The 17,708-nt window shown below is 37.6% G+C and overlaps 1 protein-coding gene across 2 annotated transcripts in view; it reads left to right on the forward strand.

Moving 5' to 3' along the window:
* VPS41 (VPS41 subunit of HOPS complex) overlaps window positions 1-17,708 on the forward strand; it is a 196,849-nt gene that overhangs the window by 145,515 nt on the left and 33,626 nt on the right. For both annotated transcript variants that reach the window (XM_065938976.1, XM_065938977.1), the window contains 6 exons: window positions 5,012-5,109; window positions 8,499-8,628; window positions 10,488-10,603; window positions 12,017-12,073; window positions 15,000-15,061; window positions 15,851-15,932. In XM_065938976.1, the coding sequence (XP_065795048.1) occupies window positions 5,012-5,109; window positions 8,499-8,628; window positions 10,488-10,603; window positions 12,017-12,073; window positions 15,000-15,061; window positions 15,851-15,932 (545 nt within the window). The remainder of the gene's footprint in view (window positions 1-5,011; window positions 5,110-8,498; window positions 8,629-10,487; window positions 10,604-12,016; window positions 12,074-14,999; window positions 15,062-15,850; window positions 15,933-17,708) is intronic.

The raw sequence follows: 17,708 nt of genomic DNA on the forward strand, positions 1-17,708 counted from the left end.
CTTAATACAAAACTATACTCCAATAAAAATTGAAGAATTAAAAACAAAGGGAAAAAAAAGATTTTTGATTAAATGATAAATACTGAAGATGGGCAGAGGTAATTTAGCCTGCAAATAAGACTCCTGGGAAACAAAACAAGGAAATGGAATAAATACCAAAAACAGTAATTCAAGAAAAATTTCCTGAAACTAGTTTTAAAACAGATATAAAATAGATATAAAAACTAGAAACTGTAAGTTAAAATAGTACAGTGTGTATATGGAAATTATAACCCACAGTGCACATATCAAGATATACTTGAGTAAAGTTACTTGATTTTTAAAGACTAAAAATTATAGGTTATCTGGACCTATACTGTCCAATAAGGTAACCACTTGCCACTTTTAACTGTTAAGTGCTTGAAATGTGGCAGGTGTGGGCTGAGATGTCCTGTGTCTAGGATTCCAAAGACTTGTGTGAAAATAAAAAGTAAATTATCTCAATATTTTTTTATGTTTTTGGTTGAAATAGTTGTATGTTGATATATGTTGCATTAAATAAAATATTTTTTAAATTTCACCTCTTTTTACTCTTGAATATGACTACTAGAAAAACTTACATACATAAGTTATGTTTTTGTCTTAAGTTAATACTCTATTGAATAGCACCCATCAAGATCTGAAGCTTCTCTTCTAGATCAGGTCTGTATGGAATTGCCCTCTTTCTGGATCCAAATAACTCCTTGAATACAATATTTATTGTATTCTGAAACTTTCTTATTCTGCTTAGAATCTCTTCTCTTCTTGAACTGTTTCTTCTAACACGTCTAGGAATGCTTTGTCCTCCTGAATAAACTAGAGCACAGTGAGTTTTATTTCCATCAGGGTGAAGGCTGTGCTGCAGCTGTAATGTTGCTTTGCTTGAAAGTGAAAGTCTTGGTTGCTCAGTCCTATCTGATTCTTTGCAATCCCGTGGACTATAGCCCACCAGGCTCCTCTGTCCATGGGATTCTCCAGATGAGAATACTGAAGTGGGTTGCCATTTCCTTCTCCAGGGATCTTCCCAACTCAAGGATGGAACCCGGGTATCTTGACTTACCTCTACCATAATTCAGGGACCCCAGAGCCATCAACTCACTTTCTCCACCTCCTTGATCTTAGCTACTGTCTTCTGTGGCTTTCTCTAGAAATTCTGCATTTTTCTCTTCTTCACCCCTGCTCCCCAGCTTTTGCTTTCTATTTTGTCTTAGTGCTTTACAACAGAAGTTGTCTTTTTCTTCTTTATGATTTATCTTTTTCAGATAATGGAAAGATTCTGTGGTATGAGAACCATAAACCACCTATGTTCAAAACTATTTTCCTTTAATGAGTTTTTTTTCTTTAAAATTATGACAACTCTTGGAAAACATATTTCATGGAAAATAAATTAACTGAAACTTTGATTAGTCTGTAGAAATTTTGAAATAGAAAAGCAGTAATGGCATGAAGACATTTTATAAACTTGGTCCATAAACTTATTATATAATTTACATATGTTCTTTAGAAGAATAAATATTACCATCCAGTGTTTCTTTCTCTCTCTTCATTATTATCTGTTCATTTAGAATATTCCTTGTACTTCTCTATTCATTCTGACACCACTGTCTCTAACCAGCCATTTAAGGATTTAGCATTAGTATAAAGAATACACTGAATTGTGATGGATCCTAAAAGAGTCCTGTTCTTTTGCCTGAATAAGTAGTAAAACAGAACCCCATCGTTCACCCTTAAAAGTCTTTTTTTTTTTTTTTTTTTTTTTTTGCTGTTTTTATTTTTGTTGGCCACACTGTGAGACATGTGGAATCTTAGTTCCCTGACTAGGGATCAAACTGGTCGATCCCGTGCATTGGAAGCACAGGAGTCTTAACCTCTGACCTTCAGGAAAGTCCCTGAAATGTCTTTTTTAATGTAGAATAGCTGTAGACTTTTCCCTAAACTAGGACCTCAAACTAAGAAGTGAATCATTTTTTTACATGATATCATTACTAATGGGTATTTATGGAGATGAATTTCTAAATGGTAGAATATTCAAAGCTAAGGAAAGCAGCCACTATTTAAGAATTCTTAAATTATAACTCATAGTCGGTATGACTATAATTGCAGTTTTGTTTTCCATAAGATTTCTGTTGATCTGAAATCATTTTAATAAAATGAAAAGAATTACTTGAATTACAACTTTTTCTGAATGGTGATAACTTGCTTAACTGTGCCTCTGGAAATCTTGACAATGCTGTTTTTACATACCACATCTTTTCTTTGTAAATAACATTTCTTTTTGTTTTTTGTTTGTCATTTAGACACTGCATGTCATTTCTACCTAAATTATTACTAATTTTCACTTAGTAAAGTGTAGTCAGCTTTAGTTCTTAACAAATAAGCATTTGTGACAGTATCAGGAATTGAGAAGGAAATAAATATATGCTTCTTCACATTATTGCCTTGTTTTCTTTAAGAACACATTAGATATTCTATTTTGTTCTTAATTAAATAATAGGAAAATTTATGCATTATTAACTCAGTTCAGTATTAACTCGAGCTCTTGGCAGAAATCAGGATGTAGAGGAGGGAAGATCTGAGTAGAATTATTTTCTAACTTCTCTGTTCTGTGTCTTATGAGTCATGCATATACACCAAGGCCTTGATGTGCATTTGGTTACCTTTAGGATGGATACTGTCTGATACTTCTTGGCAGTGAGGCTAACAGCCCATTTGGCATCTCAAGTGGGGAGAATACCTCATTCACCCACAATTTCTTAGATGATGCTCTCCTGCGGGTTCCTATTTCAGAGAGGCACACCAAAGGCTCCATGTGAGTCCCGTGAAGCAGCTCTGTAGCGCCTCTGAGTCACTGATCTTCACCCAAGTTGCTGGTAAGAGAACTGGATATGGGGCATTTCAATAATGGAATGTGATTTAGTAAAGAAGAACACAAGTCCCTCTCTACCAAACAGAGTTTAAGCAACCTCAGGAGTACTGGCATCCAAAACCTCCTGTTAATAGGCCTGTATGTCTTCAAGAATGTGAAACTCTCACCTCTCTGATCATTAGGTCATGCATCTGCACATTCCAACCCTCCCCCGTCCCTGCTCACACTCTACATTCACACACAGCACTGGGGAAACTTCTTCACAACCTTCAGTGCCTGGCTACACAATGGACAGGCTCATCTCTGTGCATGCTTCATGTGAATATCTATCACATTAGCACTTTACCAAAACTATTTTTAAGTGCCTGGGTAAGAATATTCAGTTCAGGTTCAGAGGTTGAGAAGAAAAAGTATTCATGGCAGAGCTGCACAGTTGAACTTCCATCATCTGGTTCTGTTCAGGGCACCCTGACTACCTCTGTGATCCAACCAAGGACACAGCTTATGTTATCCTTTTTCATATTTATGCTGTTAACTGTGTGCATGCTAAGTTGCTTCAGTTGTGTCCGACTCTTTGCGGCCCTGTGGATCCTGCCAGGTTCCTCTGCCCATGGGGTTATCCTGGCAAGAATACTAGAGTGGGTTGCCATTTCCTTCTTCAGGGGATCGTCTCAACCCAGGGATCAAGCCTGCGTCTCTTACATCTCGGGCATTGGCAGGCAAGTTCTTTACCACTAGCGCCACCTGGAAAGAGACATTAACTATTTTTGTTCATTATCCTCAGTTACATTTTGGTATGAAAATTAAATTTTGAAAACAGTCATATAAGGAGTAGGCATTGAAGATAAGCAGAGACAAGTAATACTAAGTGATTTATGAGGAGAATGGAGAGGAGCAAGAAGAAAAATTCACTAACCCCTCATTTTATTTGTATTATGGGTTTATTTCTACTGATACCTTTATTTTATACATGGGAAAAGTTATATCAGCAGAAATCAAAATGAATTGTCCATGTTCAATTTAACTGCAGTTACAACTCAGATTTCCTGACTCCACGTTCAATATTGTTTCCAGTATGCTACACTGAGTTCTCCTGGTTTGGAAAAGATGGTCATTTTATCATAAAAGCTAACTAAACTTGAAGCAGATACCACAGAACTGTGGAGAAGAACTGAATCAAGAAATTCTTAGAAAATGTGGTGTGTTCAAATGAGAGTTTACTCCCAAATAAGTCTATCAGTGCTATGTATAATTCATGGAAGAGTCTTTTCGTGGTACTAATACTGTATCAGTTAGCTTTGCTGTGTAACAAACCATCCTCAAAATTAGTTGCTTAACCAGTCATTTGTTATAAATATTACAACAGCTAGTCATTAGAATCATACTGTAGCGGTATTTGTACTTCTAAAGTTGAGCTGTTTGTAAGATTTTTGTGGTTTATTGTAATTAAATCTGTATACTTAGGTGATGCAATAGAAGAAATAGAACTTCTAAGTTTTAATGACCGTCTTTTAAAAGAAAAGAGAAATTTATTTTCTCTGACCTTTATGTAATACTGAAGAATTAACATCAGTTTCATCATAATGTTATCTATATCTACACTTTTTATTTTAGAGTTTAGATAAAATGATTATTAAATGTTAAAGTATTAATAGTTTCACAATTACAAAGAGCTTTTCTCATGACCATAATACCATGGTAATGCCCTAATTGTGAAAGATTTAAATTTGTGTTTAAATTATTTTAGAAGTATTTGTGTCATTAATAGTATTTTTTATTTAAAATATTTAATTTTTTTAATTTAAAATTGTTATTGAATAATTTAGATTGGATTTTATGGATTTCAAAGTGTCTTCATGGGCTCACTAGGTAATGTCACTTTTGACCATTCATGCTTACTACTATTGTCGAGTTTGCTTATTGTTTGTAAGAGAATCCTTCAAGTGTAAGTTCCCAGATATCTTTTTCTGGTGCTGATTATCGTTAAGAAAGTATGTTTATCTCTGCCCCCTTTATGTTAAATTTCTAAAATGAGTCTGTTCTGCACTCGTAGTAGATGTGTTCTTTCCTTTGTGTGCTGCTTTTTGCTGCTATTAATGGTGAATCTTCTCTCCCTTTTGTTTGCAGTGTCTCAGTTTGAAACTGAATTCTACATCAGTGGACTGGCACCTCTCTGTGATCAGCTTGTTGTACTTTCCTACGTAAAGGAGGTTTCTGAAAAAACGGTAATTTTTTTCACCTAAAATGCAATGGGAAGTGCAGATTCGTCTGTAGCATTTTCCCCCAGATCATGTTGCCATGAAAGAACTCAGATCCAGCCTTAGCAGAACTTCCTGACCTATAAAACAAGGGCAGAGAGATTACCCTGCAGACTTAATGTATTTACGTTTCAGAAGCTCCACTCCTTGGTTGTCTTTGTTCCTTTTGCCAAGCAAAAGGGAGTCTCTTTTTTTTCTTTTTAATTTTTCTTCCTTTTTTTCCATCTCTCTTGGTATTTCAGTCGAAAGGAATGAAGGATTCCTCTTGCTGAAAGGCGAAGGAACTGAACTGACACTGTGCATTAACTGAAATGACTGCGATGAAGTTGATCTGCAGCATCAGCAGGGGTCCCTGTGGTCAGAGTGAATTACCGAGAGGGCAGTCCATTATTTCCTGTGGTCTAGACATACTTGTTTACTTCCCAGTGGCCTAGTGTTTCTGAGTAGCTTGATTCTTGCTTGGAAATTAGATTCTTGCTAAGTCTCAGTTATCAGTGCAAATGATGGTATGAAATGCATGGCTAATAGGAAGCAGCAGAGAATCCGCATTTCATTATACATGACTTTGGAATGAAGCCCGTTAGAGGGTCCAGTGGAGGGCCCTGCATACTGAGTCTGTCTTTGAAGCCTAGGTCAGCTGCATTCCTAGTTTGTCTTTGTTGTCAGAGTCCAGGGGTCCTGCTAGGAAGGGGCTAAGGGTGGCTTCAGGGTATAAACAAGGAGAGTTTATTGTAAAGGATTTTCTTTTGGATGCTGTGTATAAAAGAAACACAATTGATCATCTAGCCCTCTACAGTGAGTGGGTTCCCCTTGTCTGTGTTCTCTCCCCTTTTTTTCCCTTTCAAACAGCAGAGAATCAAATGGGGAGAAAAACCCTGGGAGTCCCAGTTTTGAAGTGGTAGCTGCTCTCCAGCATTCCTCTGAGCGAGCTCTTGCATCAGGAAGCCATCGCTATAGTAACCTGGAGCCCTGGGTGCCCATGTTGCTAGGCAATGGGATGCTGCAGACTTAAGTGAACACTCAAACCTGCTAAAATCAATAGGACTGGCTTCTAGCCCTGTGCAGGACATCAGTTTATTATTATTTTATTTATTTATTTTTTTGAAAAGAAAGAAAAGCAGTGGCTCCTGAGGGAGTAAATACAGTGCTTTTTGATGAGGAGTGTGGGGAGGATTGAGAATGTGATTGAAAGACATAAGGAAAGAGGCAGTAAAATGAAAAAGGGAAAGCCTAATAAACCACTGACCAAAAAAAGAAGGAAAGGAAGAAAACCTTTGTTAATAAAAGAGAATATTGGAAAGGAGTAAAACCCAAGAAAGGCCAACCTCAAAGAGCAAATTAGAAAATGGAATTTTTTTCAGAGAAAGAAGTGAGGGTCTTAGAGATGCTTTAAAAATGTGTGTGTTGGTGTACATAACTCTTTGTTTTCTGTACCACCAAAGGACACCTGAAATCCTTCCGGACAGAATGAACTGATAAAATTAAGGCAGAAAGAGTAAAGAAGCATGCTTGGGGCCAACTATGCCCTCCCCACTTTTCATATCAAACAGACAGGTTAAATGCAACAGTAAACAAACTTTTTCTGCCAGGCTTAATGTTACTCCAGCATATTTTTTTCCGTCACATCTTTTACCTTCATGCATGCCTCCACACAGTTGTAGTGATAGTTACAAGCTCCTCTGTGTTGCTGTATTTTGAGGAGCATCATTCTATTCTCTGTGCATATGGCTGTGCAGTCTCCCATCATTATTTATGGTGCTTGTGACCTATTTCATCTAGTTGATATAACCTAATTTATGAAGCTGCTCCCTTAATGTTTTTTTTTCCCCATTCATTCATAAAGCACATGTGTGTTAAGAATGGTGCTGCACACGGAATATCAAAGACCAACAAGACCAGGGACTTGCCTGGCGGGCCAGTAAGATTAAGACTTCACCTTTCAGTGCTGGGGCGTGGGTTCGGTCCCTGGTAAGGGAAGTAAGATTCCACAGCCAGAAAACCAAAATGTAAAACAGAAGCAGTGTTGTAACAAATGCCATAAAGACTTAAAAAAACAAGTCAACAGGACCAAATTCCTGCTCCTAGGAAGTTCACACATAAGCTGGGCTGTTTGACCAGTGAACAAAAGTTGTAAAGTAGTGAGACGATAGATTTCTCATCCATCACTTTGCTGATGGATTTCTTACATATGAAGAAGCTGTTTATATGGTCTAGCGAGGTGGTTTTCTTTTAACATTGTTTGGTTCAATCTTTTTTTCTGTTTTTGATTCTACTTTTGATATTTTTTTTTGTCATTGTTAACAGCTGTTAATGTTTTTAAAAATATTCAAATCTTTCAGTTTTTTTCCTTTTTGTTGTTTTCAAATTAATTAAGATATTTGTCATTTCTCCACAGATCTGATCAATTATCCTGTATATTCACCTGGGTTTTTTCTTCCACCAGTTGACCTTTTATAGTTGTTTTTTTAATTTTTGAATGCTTTAAATATATGAGATGCAGTGCTAACCTAATGGTTTCTCAGTTAACCTAACAAAATTGATGAAAGGGATCTGTGAGGCTCACTGTTTTATTGGGGGACCTTGGAGCTTCAGGGGTAGTTCTGGACTTCTTTCATGCTGTTTCTTTCATCTGTATTCTCTGCACAAGTGCCACACTGCATTAGCTCTTGTTGCTTTGGAAAGTAGTCCAAGTATATGTTTCATGCCCATGTGCTGAATACTCAGAGAGCATGAGCTTTACAGTAAAACAAACTTGATTTCAAATATAGTCCTAGTTTTTCCACAAATCCCAGTCCTACCATTTACTTACATAACTTTAACCTCAGTATTTTGATCCTCACTTCCTTTCTCTGCAAAATGAGGAACAACAATACTTCCTGAGGGTGATTTAAGGACTCGGGAGAGTAATCTGTAGATAGTCACCTACTAAGCTAGTGGAATTGTCATAGACCCTCACTAAAGCATATTTTCCCCTTCTATCTTGGTCTAGAACTGCAGTGACCAGAATTGTAGTCTCTAACCTCATGCGGTTATCTAAATTGAAATTAATGAAAATTAAATAAAATTCAAAGCTCTGCTTCTCTGTCATAGCCGTCGCCTCAGGTGTTCAGTAGCCAGCCGTGACTGCTGACATGGTCCAGTGCTATCTGTTCTGTATATCTCATTACAATACAGTACATACATACAATACATACAAAAGTCAAAATAAACCACTGCTGAAGCTATCCACAGCCAGTGGTAGGAAGGGCTTCTATCTGCCAATTTTATCAAAGCAAGGCATTTAATTATGGCTACCTAGAATTAATTTGTATCACTTATAGAAATATAATTCCAATGAGCCTTTCTTCCTCCCCCAGGAAAGAGAATACTGTGCCAGACCCAGATTGGATATCATCCAGCCACTTTCTGAAACTTGTGAAGAGATTTCTTCTGATGCTCTGACCGTGAGGGGCTTTCAGGAAAATGAATGTAGAGATTATCACTTAGGTGAGAGAGATCAAGGATCTGACTCATGTGATTTCTTATATTTGTTTTTTCCCCTTCACCTGAGTAGCACAACCAGAAGTTTAAATTAAGGTGCTGAAAGACTCTTAGAGCTAATCTGGGCATATTGAAAGTTAAGACACCAAGGCCCAGAGATGCTGGAGAACTCGCTTGAGTTCCCGGAGCAGAAGGGAGGGGTAGAGATGGGGCCAAGAGCAAGGTAAGGAAGCTTTGTGGTCTTTGTCCTTACATTTGGTCTCCTGTCCTAACTATTTCAGGTGACACCTGACTTACAGTGATGTCAAGCAGCATGGTTCTGTGGTTGCCATATCACTCTGGTATACTCTAAATTGGCAGAGAAATTGTCCTTCTGTAGCTGAATGCTCAAAGCTTGAAAGAGTATGGGGTACATACTAGACTTTCGCTATTATTTGTCAAGTAGATGAATGAATACATTTAGTCACTGCTTGGAAATAAAAGGAGAACCATTACTCTGTAGTCATACCAGGGGCATCTCTATCTTCAGTTCAGTTCAGTCGCTCAGAAGTGTCCGACTCTTTGCGACCCTATGGACTGCAGCACACCAGGCTTCCCTGTCCATCACCAACTCCCAGAGCCTGCTCAAACTCATGTCTATTGAGTTGGTGATGCCATCCAACCATCTCAGACTTCCTTTGTGGCTTAGATGGTAAAGCATCTGCCTACAATGTGGGAGACCCAGGTTCAATCCCTGGGTTGGGAAGATCTGGAGAAGGAAATGGCAACCCACTCTAGTATTCTTGCCTGGAAAATCCCACGAACAGAGGAGCCTGGTAGGCTACAGTCCATGGGGTCTCAAAGAGTCAGACATGACTGAGCCACTTCACTTTTCTTTCTTTCCAACCATCTTATCCTCTGTCTTCAATCTTTCCCAGCAACAGGGTCTTTTGGTGTCACTCTATTCTTGAAAAATACATTGATGAAAAAATAGAACAGCTTTGGCTGTTGAGACAATCTTTCCTTCTTTAAAAACAATTAACATATTTTGAGAGTATTGTCAGTTATTTTGGTCAAGAGAAATGAAGAAATACCCTATATCTGAGTTTTCTTATATGAAGCCCATGATCAGCTGGGAAATGGGAGTGTCTGTTTTGGACTTAGAAAAAAGCAAATGTGATTCACAAGAGAATGCATCCAGTCAAGGTATTTTTCCTTAAAGCAAACTTGGCTGCACACTTAGAAACCCTTCTGAACAGATTTTATAATTGAATTCTGCAGGAAACCCTTACCATCGGCATTGTGCACAACATGCTGCAGTGATAGATGATGTCCCCAGGCCTTGGGGCATCTGTCATTTATGCTTTAGATGGCCTTGACCTTGATGAGGAGGAAACATTTATCGCCAACTGTAGGGTGTAATTGTTCTGTAAAAATAGAACAGTGCCGTAAATGCCCATCAATAAAGTTTATATACAGTAGATAAATTATATATGATAGACACCAAGAATTTTCAACAATTTCAACTGAGGTCAGAATGTTAATTACGAAACATAATTTTTAAGCCCTCCTTATTTTTTTTAAAGATTTTTTGGTATTTCCTCCCACCTTCCTTCCTTCTCTTCTTTCCTTCTTCCTTCTCTTTCTTCTTTTTTCTTTCAAATTTTTTTCCATGTAAATATTTTTTAAAGCACTGGAATAGATTCTGACATTCTCACCTCTAATCTCCCACCCTCTTCAAACACAGGCAGATACATTTATTTCAAAGGTAGGAGAGTTTTCTACTCACTCTTAAAGCTGAGTAGTCTAACGAAGTCCTCCCAAACCACTGCCAAGGTTTCTCCCATTGAGTCACCCAACTTGTTCCTCTCTTCTCTTATCTCTAGAGTACTCGGAAGGGGAGTCACTCTTTTACATCGTGAGTCCAAGGGATGTTGTTGTAGCGAAGGAACGAGACCAAGATGACCACATCGACTGGCTTCTTGAAAAGAAGAAATATGAAGTAGTTTTGCTTTTACTTTCTTCAAAGTATTGACAGATCAGTAACGTAAAGAGGATAAAAGCGTTTTTTGTAGTAAATCTTTCATGTTGGTCAACTAGAATGCTCTAAGCTAATAATATGTGGGAGGCTAACAACTTTCCACTATGGTTTCCAGAAATGAGAGGGAATAAAGATGGCAGGGAGGTTGACTGGCTTTATTGTTCAATGGAGGAAGAATTGGTGATGGAGGGAGGGGGTAGGTTAAATCCAGCCTACTGATGTGTTTATTTGGTGGTTTTTAACTGAGGTAGTATTTTAGGATCAACTATTTGAATATTTTAGTGAAATAATTTATCTGGTGCTTAGTTCATTTATATTATGCTTAGTTCATATGTAAAAGTAAAGCTATCAAATTATACTCATTTAGGATGGCTTGAACTGCCTTTTTAGATAGAATGATGTTGTCCACTTCATTGAGTATTGGGTCCGACTAGTTTGAGTAGATAATGTCCCATCATGACTTTTTTTTTAAAAAAAAGGAAAACATTTTAATAGCTGCGAAAGCATTATTGTGGTGGTTTAGTTAGGGAAGCTCTCTGGAGAGGCTTATCTGCTAGTTAGCTAAAAAACAAAAAATAGTTCATTTATTTGGTGCTTTAAGTTTGTAACCACCTGACATGATTTGAAAAGAAATGTTTTTATTGAATAATATATAAACTTTTTGGAATCCAAGTATTGATACCAAGTATTGATACCAGTTGATAATATGTAAACTCTTTTGAGTCCAAGTATTGATACTCCAAATATTGGAGTCCAAGTATTGATACTTTATTGTTATTGATATTTAAAGGTTTAAATATCAACCTTATTTACCTTGATAGCTTTGAATCCAGTAGCTTCTTAAAGAGATAAATTAGGGTTTCAAACAGTTGTGGTAATCATTATAAACTTAATAAAATAAAAATAGAATCAGATTTTCAAAATCTTATTGTAGTTATACCTACGTGTATGTATATAGGTTACTTTTTTTGTTTCATAAAGGAAAAGTGCCCCTTGGTTAATACATGTCAAACAGATTTAGAATGACAGATGGACTTTTTTTGTTGTTCTTTGAACCTAGGAGATTTTGTTGTATTTTAATTTGTGTCTGAAATGTGATTCCAGTATCCTAATGTGGAAATGAATTCACATGGAAATAAGAGAAGTCTTCATTTTGGTTGACTGCTTTTGTTTCAGTTAGAATTCAGTGAGGTTCACTCAACCATAACATTAAAAATTCCTGTGCTTGAAGCAAAAGCTTTGGGAAAGCGGGGCTTATTTATGTAGCCCATAACTTTAAAACGTAATAAATATAGTGTTTATAACCTCAATATCTTTCTCTCCTACACGCTCCCTTTCTTCCCCTTCTCCTTTGTCATGTTTTTGTAAACACAGGAGGCTTTGATGGCAGCTGAAATTAGCCAAAAGAACATTAAAAGACATAAGATTCTGGTAAGTATATAATTTTACTATTTGAAATATAACTTTACCTTTCAATAAGTTATGAGACTGCAAGTAATTTGAGAAGAACAGATTCTTCCTACATTTTGAGAAGTTCTTTCCCATGAATCTTCTAGCCTGTGAGGTCAAAATATTTCATTTTATTGGATCAGTTTCTGCTTGTAAACAAGAAACTTGAACACCTGCTAGGAGGCAGTCTTAGATAATTTGGAAACTGGATTTATAAATACCCTTTAAATACAAAGCTTTCCAGTTATGTGTGGAGAAGTTTCTTTAAATCATAGGTAAAATCACATTATCATGAAATTTATCAAGAGAGTAGTTTCATAAAGCTAGATTGCTTCCATGTCTCCATAAGAACAGACCCAATTAATTTTGTTATGATGACTAATCTAGGACATCACATACATTTCTATTACATTTTGGACTCTGGAAAAATATTGTGAATAAAAGACCACTTCTTTGCTAACTGTGACAATGAATGTACAGATGGAAAGGCAGAAAAGAAATGGTATCCTCTGAGTGTGAAAGATCCCTAGAGATCATCTAGCCCAGGACCCTGGTTGACAAATGCAGATTAGAAGGTTAGTCTTTTGTGGCTGTTTGGGTTCCGATACAAATTACTTCTGCCTACACTTTCCCACCTTAAACTTCTCTTTAAAATTCCTCAAAATAGCCTAATTCTCAAAGAGTATACAAAGAAAATAATTCAGGAACTTATTCATTGAAAATTGTAGAGAATAGGGAAGAATTATCTAAAAATGGAGTAGTCCTGCCAGGACAAGAGTATAATTGAAGTAAGCAGGTCAAAAGTAAGACAAGCTTAGCTAGTCAGTTGTACATTGGATTTGGTAACATGAAAGTGACAAGTACATTTTCTGTACATGTATTATTTATTCTTAACATGCTTGGCAGAGTGAAAGTGAATAGGAGATGATGAAGTCGAGTAGAATAGAGACTATTAGGCTTGCTGCAAAGTGGAAAAGATTCAAGACTGCAGGTGGGGACTATGACATCATGGGCAGGTTTTTGGTAGTCCTGGATATTTTGTGTAAGAGAGACATTTAACATGCTTATGATAAGGGGACAGAGATAAAATCAGGTTAAGGTTAAAGGAACACAGGGAACAAAGGTTGGAGAAATTGACTCAGCAAAGGAGGCATCTCTTCTCTGAACCTGTAGACTCACTATAGATAGTGTGATCTGTGATTTTCAGAGAAATAAAGTTAGTCACCCTTTCTTCACCCTGTAGTTCCAACAGATTTGGAATATGATTTCCTACATAGTCATCCTTAAAGTAAAACTGAATCAACTAAGAACTTTGGGTATTTCCCTTCACTCTTGAAATGCGCATGTCCTCTACATTAATCATGCCTGGATATTTCCTTCCTAGGACAAGGCAAGCAGAGAGAAATGGGCTCCTACCATTCCTGCCATCTAGGAAGAAGTTCCAGAAAATATTTTTTTGTACATAAAGTAGAAGTTAAAAATCTAAGGTTTTTTTTTTTTTTTTTTTTTAACATATATTGAGTTAAGCTTCTAATGCAGATGCTTTTGCATGGAACTAATCTTTCATAAGAGTCATAAGAGGTCCCCTGTATCTATGACACAGGCCACCCCCAATCCTTTCACAACCAAAGTAGAATAAGTGAATGAGCGTGAGACCGGGAAGCCAGTCAGTTCACTGCTTTGAGACTGTTTCCTCATCAGGAAACTTGTGGGTTTGAATGTCCTGTTTTTCATGTTCATGTTGATGCCAAGTTGAATATTTCCCTTTCAAGTGGTGGCCTGTTGTTTCTTCTCTCTTGCAGCATATCCTCAGACTTGATGTAGAAGAGACAGATAACTCACGTTTTACAGATGAGAGCACAAGAAACAAGTTTATATCTAGTGATAACATGAAATGTGTTTCTCATATCAGAGATTTCTTTTGTAGGAAATTTTTTAGAAGAGGGCAGGTTAGGAACCATTAAAGTAGTAACTTTCAAAAAATTATGAATTCTAAAATTTGTGAAAATACAAGTGTTTTCAAATATGATTGAGAAAGAAATGAGCATAATTACATAAAGCAAACTGAGGTATAGTATGAATAGGTTCTTGTCAGCAGTGCTAGTAGGACCCAATGTCATGGCTCACTCAGGAACTGAGGCCCAATTTTCCATCAGTTCAGTTCAGTCACTCAGTCGTGTCCGACTCTTTGCAACCCCATGAACCGCAGCACGCTAGACCTCCCTGTCGATCACCAAGTCCCAGCGTCCACCCAAACCAATGTCCATTGAGTCGGTGATGCCATCCAACCATCTCATCATCTGTCGTCCCCTTCTCCTCCTGCCTTCAATCTTTCCCAGCATCAGGGTCTTTTCAGATGAGTCAGTTCTTCTCATCAGGTGGCCAAAGTATTGGAGTTTCAACTTCAACATCAGTCCTACTAATGAACACCCAGGACTGATTTCCTTAGGATGGACTGGTTGGATCTCCTTGCAGCCCAAGGGACTCTCAAGAGTCTTCTCCAACACCACAGTTCAAAAGCATCAATTCTTTGGTGCTCAGCTTTGTTTATAGTCCAGCTCTTATATCCATACATGACCACTGGAAAAACCATAGCCTTGACTAGACAGACCTTTGTTGGCAAAGTAATGTCTCTGCTTTTTAATATGCTGTCTAGGTTGGTCACAACTGTCCTTCCAAGGAGTAAGTGTCTTTTTAATTTTATGGCTGTAGTCACCATCTGCAGTGATTTTGGAACCCCAAAAAATAAAGTCTGACACTGTTTCCACTGTTTCCCCATCTGTTTGCCATGAAGTGATGGGACTGGATGCCACGATCTTAGTTTTCTGAATGTTGAGCTTTAAACCAACTTTTTCACCCTCCATGCATTCCAGTTCATTATGAAATTCCTTCGTTTCATTTTCCCTAGGACATTGGCTTGGCGTATATAAACCATCTGGTGGCAAAAGGAGAGTATGATATAGCAGCACGGTAATCAAGATGTTTTCACAATTATTTGTTAATAGAAATAGAATTGAGCCATATTAGCAATACAAATAAGTCATTCTTTACAACTGACTTTCTTTTGTTTACATTTTTGTAATGGGTAATTTTGAATAGTAATAGTTTTAACCACAGAATGAATTGATATGTTATTTACCCGCCTACTGTCTCATTTTTACCAAATGAAAAATGTTTTTCTCAATGAAAGAGGTGTCAAAAAACATGAACAGTCTGAGATTTTACCCATTTTATAAGGCAGCCTGGAAAGATAGTCTTCAGGCCTACATTTTTGTCCCCTGATTTAGGGAAATGTGTTTCTTTAATGTGTAAATCAAAGTTTTATTCACACATAAACATTTTTTCCGTATTATGCACTGAGGTAGAATTCTAATGTTCTAAAGTCTGATTTTGTAACTTATAGGTATGATGGTATTTCTTCAAGGCATAAAGGGTCCCCAAACTAGCAGCGTTCATCTGGTTAAGTAGGAAACACAGAACAGGAAAATCATTGGGAAAACCCTTATCAAAGTATTCTGAAAGGGATTCATCTTTATGTATAAGTATTTTGTATTTTCTTGATTTCCATCAACTCACATGCAGTCAAGTGAGTACCAGTAATAAATACCTTTATGTTCATTGGCACTTGAGATGGAAATTTGTCAAAACTCTGGGATGAGAGATTTATCTAAACCACGAGGGGAAATGCCTGCTTATTCTGTCTCTGTTTATTTTATTTATTTATACTTTCTTTTTCCCTGGGATGTTTTTTACAACCAGCAAATGCCAGAAAATTCTTGGGAAAAATGCAGCACTCTGGGAATATGAAGTTTATAAATTTAAAGAAATTGGACAGCTTAAGGTAAGCAAACTTTATTTTTAACTCTTAATTTTTGTATGTAGTATATTAATATTGAGGGCTTCCCAGGCAGCTCAGCGGTTAAGAATCTGCCTGCCAGTGCAGGAGACTCGGGTTCAATCTCTGGATTGGAAAGATCCCCTGCAGAAGGAAATGGCAACCCACTGCAATATTCCTGCCTGGCAAATTCTGTGGACAGAGGAGCTTGGCAGGCTACAGTCCATGGGGTCACAAAAGAGTCAGACATGACTTAGTGACTAAACAATGACAACAATATTAATATTGAAATGGAAATAAAATTAAGACAGTAGTAATCAGCTCTTTATTGGGAAGCGAGTACCATTTCAACTAGAAAGAAAAACTTTTAGAAATTAGTTACAAAACAGAAACCTGGTTCATATTTATTACATGTACGATATGTTCACTGTCTTATCTCCCTCCGATTTCCTCGGTGTTCAGATGAAGTTTTAACGTTCTTTTTAATGAGCATGGGAAACAGGTATGGTCTCATCATAGTAGATTATAAACAGAAGACTTTTTTCACATGTACTGAATAATTAATGCATTTTCCAGTATTTTACTTACTGGAAGATAGGTGAAACATTTTGACCAGGTAGCTCCAACAAATAATTTTGATATTTCATTTCTTTAATCTTTCAATTTAGTGTACAATATCCAAACTAATCAGTAAAGTGTTCCTGTGCCTGTAGGTATGTGTGAAACATTTTCACTTTTCAGTTTTTGTGAGCCTTTATAGTGCTCTCCTAGAATTATAAATATGCTTTTAAAAACTGCAGTTATTCAGCTGGCCAGCCCTGTGCCTCGTCCTGTCCTTGGCCGATAAATATGAGTCTTCTCTGGGAGACCCTCAAGGACACTTACGGTCATGTTTATTGGGCCAGTCCTAGAGGGTCTTTTCCAGTCCTATGGCCATTTTTACCATGATGGCTCCATCACTCAGAACTCCATATGAATTCCATATCTGTGTTGGAAGTTTGTGGTGGCCATTTTTCCTTGTGTGTACATACGGGTGATAGTGGTCACACAAATTAATGTGACTCCATTCCCACCTACGCATGGTCTTTCTCCTTTCAATCTGTGTGTGTGACATCACAGTATACCTATTTCTCCATGTCTAATAGCTCAAAGCCACTGTCCTGATGAGAACATGTAACTTACCTCCTCCTTCTGTTTAATTGCCAGTCCTTGTCAATTTCACATCATCAGTATTATTAGGCCTTTCCGGCCCCTCCAGTACCACTGCCTTAGCTCCTGCCTGAGCTCTTACGAGGGCCTTCTGGTAGATCTGTGGACAGCCCTAACCCAGAGTGAACATGTTAGTTTCTCAGTCATGTCTGATCCTTTGTTAGACCCATGGACTCACAAGCCTTCAAGACTCCTCTGTCCAGGCAAGAATACTGGGGTGGGTAGCCATTTTATTCACCGGGGCATCTTCCCGACCCAGGGATCAAACCCAAGTCTCCTGCATTGCAGGCAGATTTTTCACCACTGAGCCACAGGGGAAGCCCAACCCGGAATTAGCTATTTGAAAAAATGAGCATGTTCCTCTCATCCCCTCCTGCTGAAAGTATCAAATCCAGATTCCTTCCATGACCCCCTCTCAGCTTTCTCTTGAGCCATGCTGACCTCCCTGCATGCATAGTGGGTGCTCATGGTTCCATGCCTTTACCCTTGCTGTTCCCTCTGCAAGGGTGGCCTTGCCCTTCTCCCTGTCTGACAGACCCCTGGCATCTGTTAACTTCTGCTTCAATCTCCAAG

The sequence above is a fragment of the Muntiacus reevesi genome, chromosome 6 (assembly GCF_963930625.1).
Source record: "Muntiacus reevesi chromosome 6, mMunRee1.1, whole genome shotgun sequence".
In the NCBI taxonomy this organism is placed as follows: domain Eukaryota; kingdom Metazoa; phylum Chordata; class Mammalia; order Artiodactyla; family Cervidae; genus Muntiacus; species Muntiacus reevesi.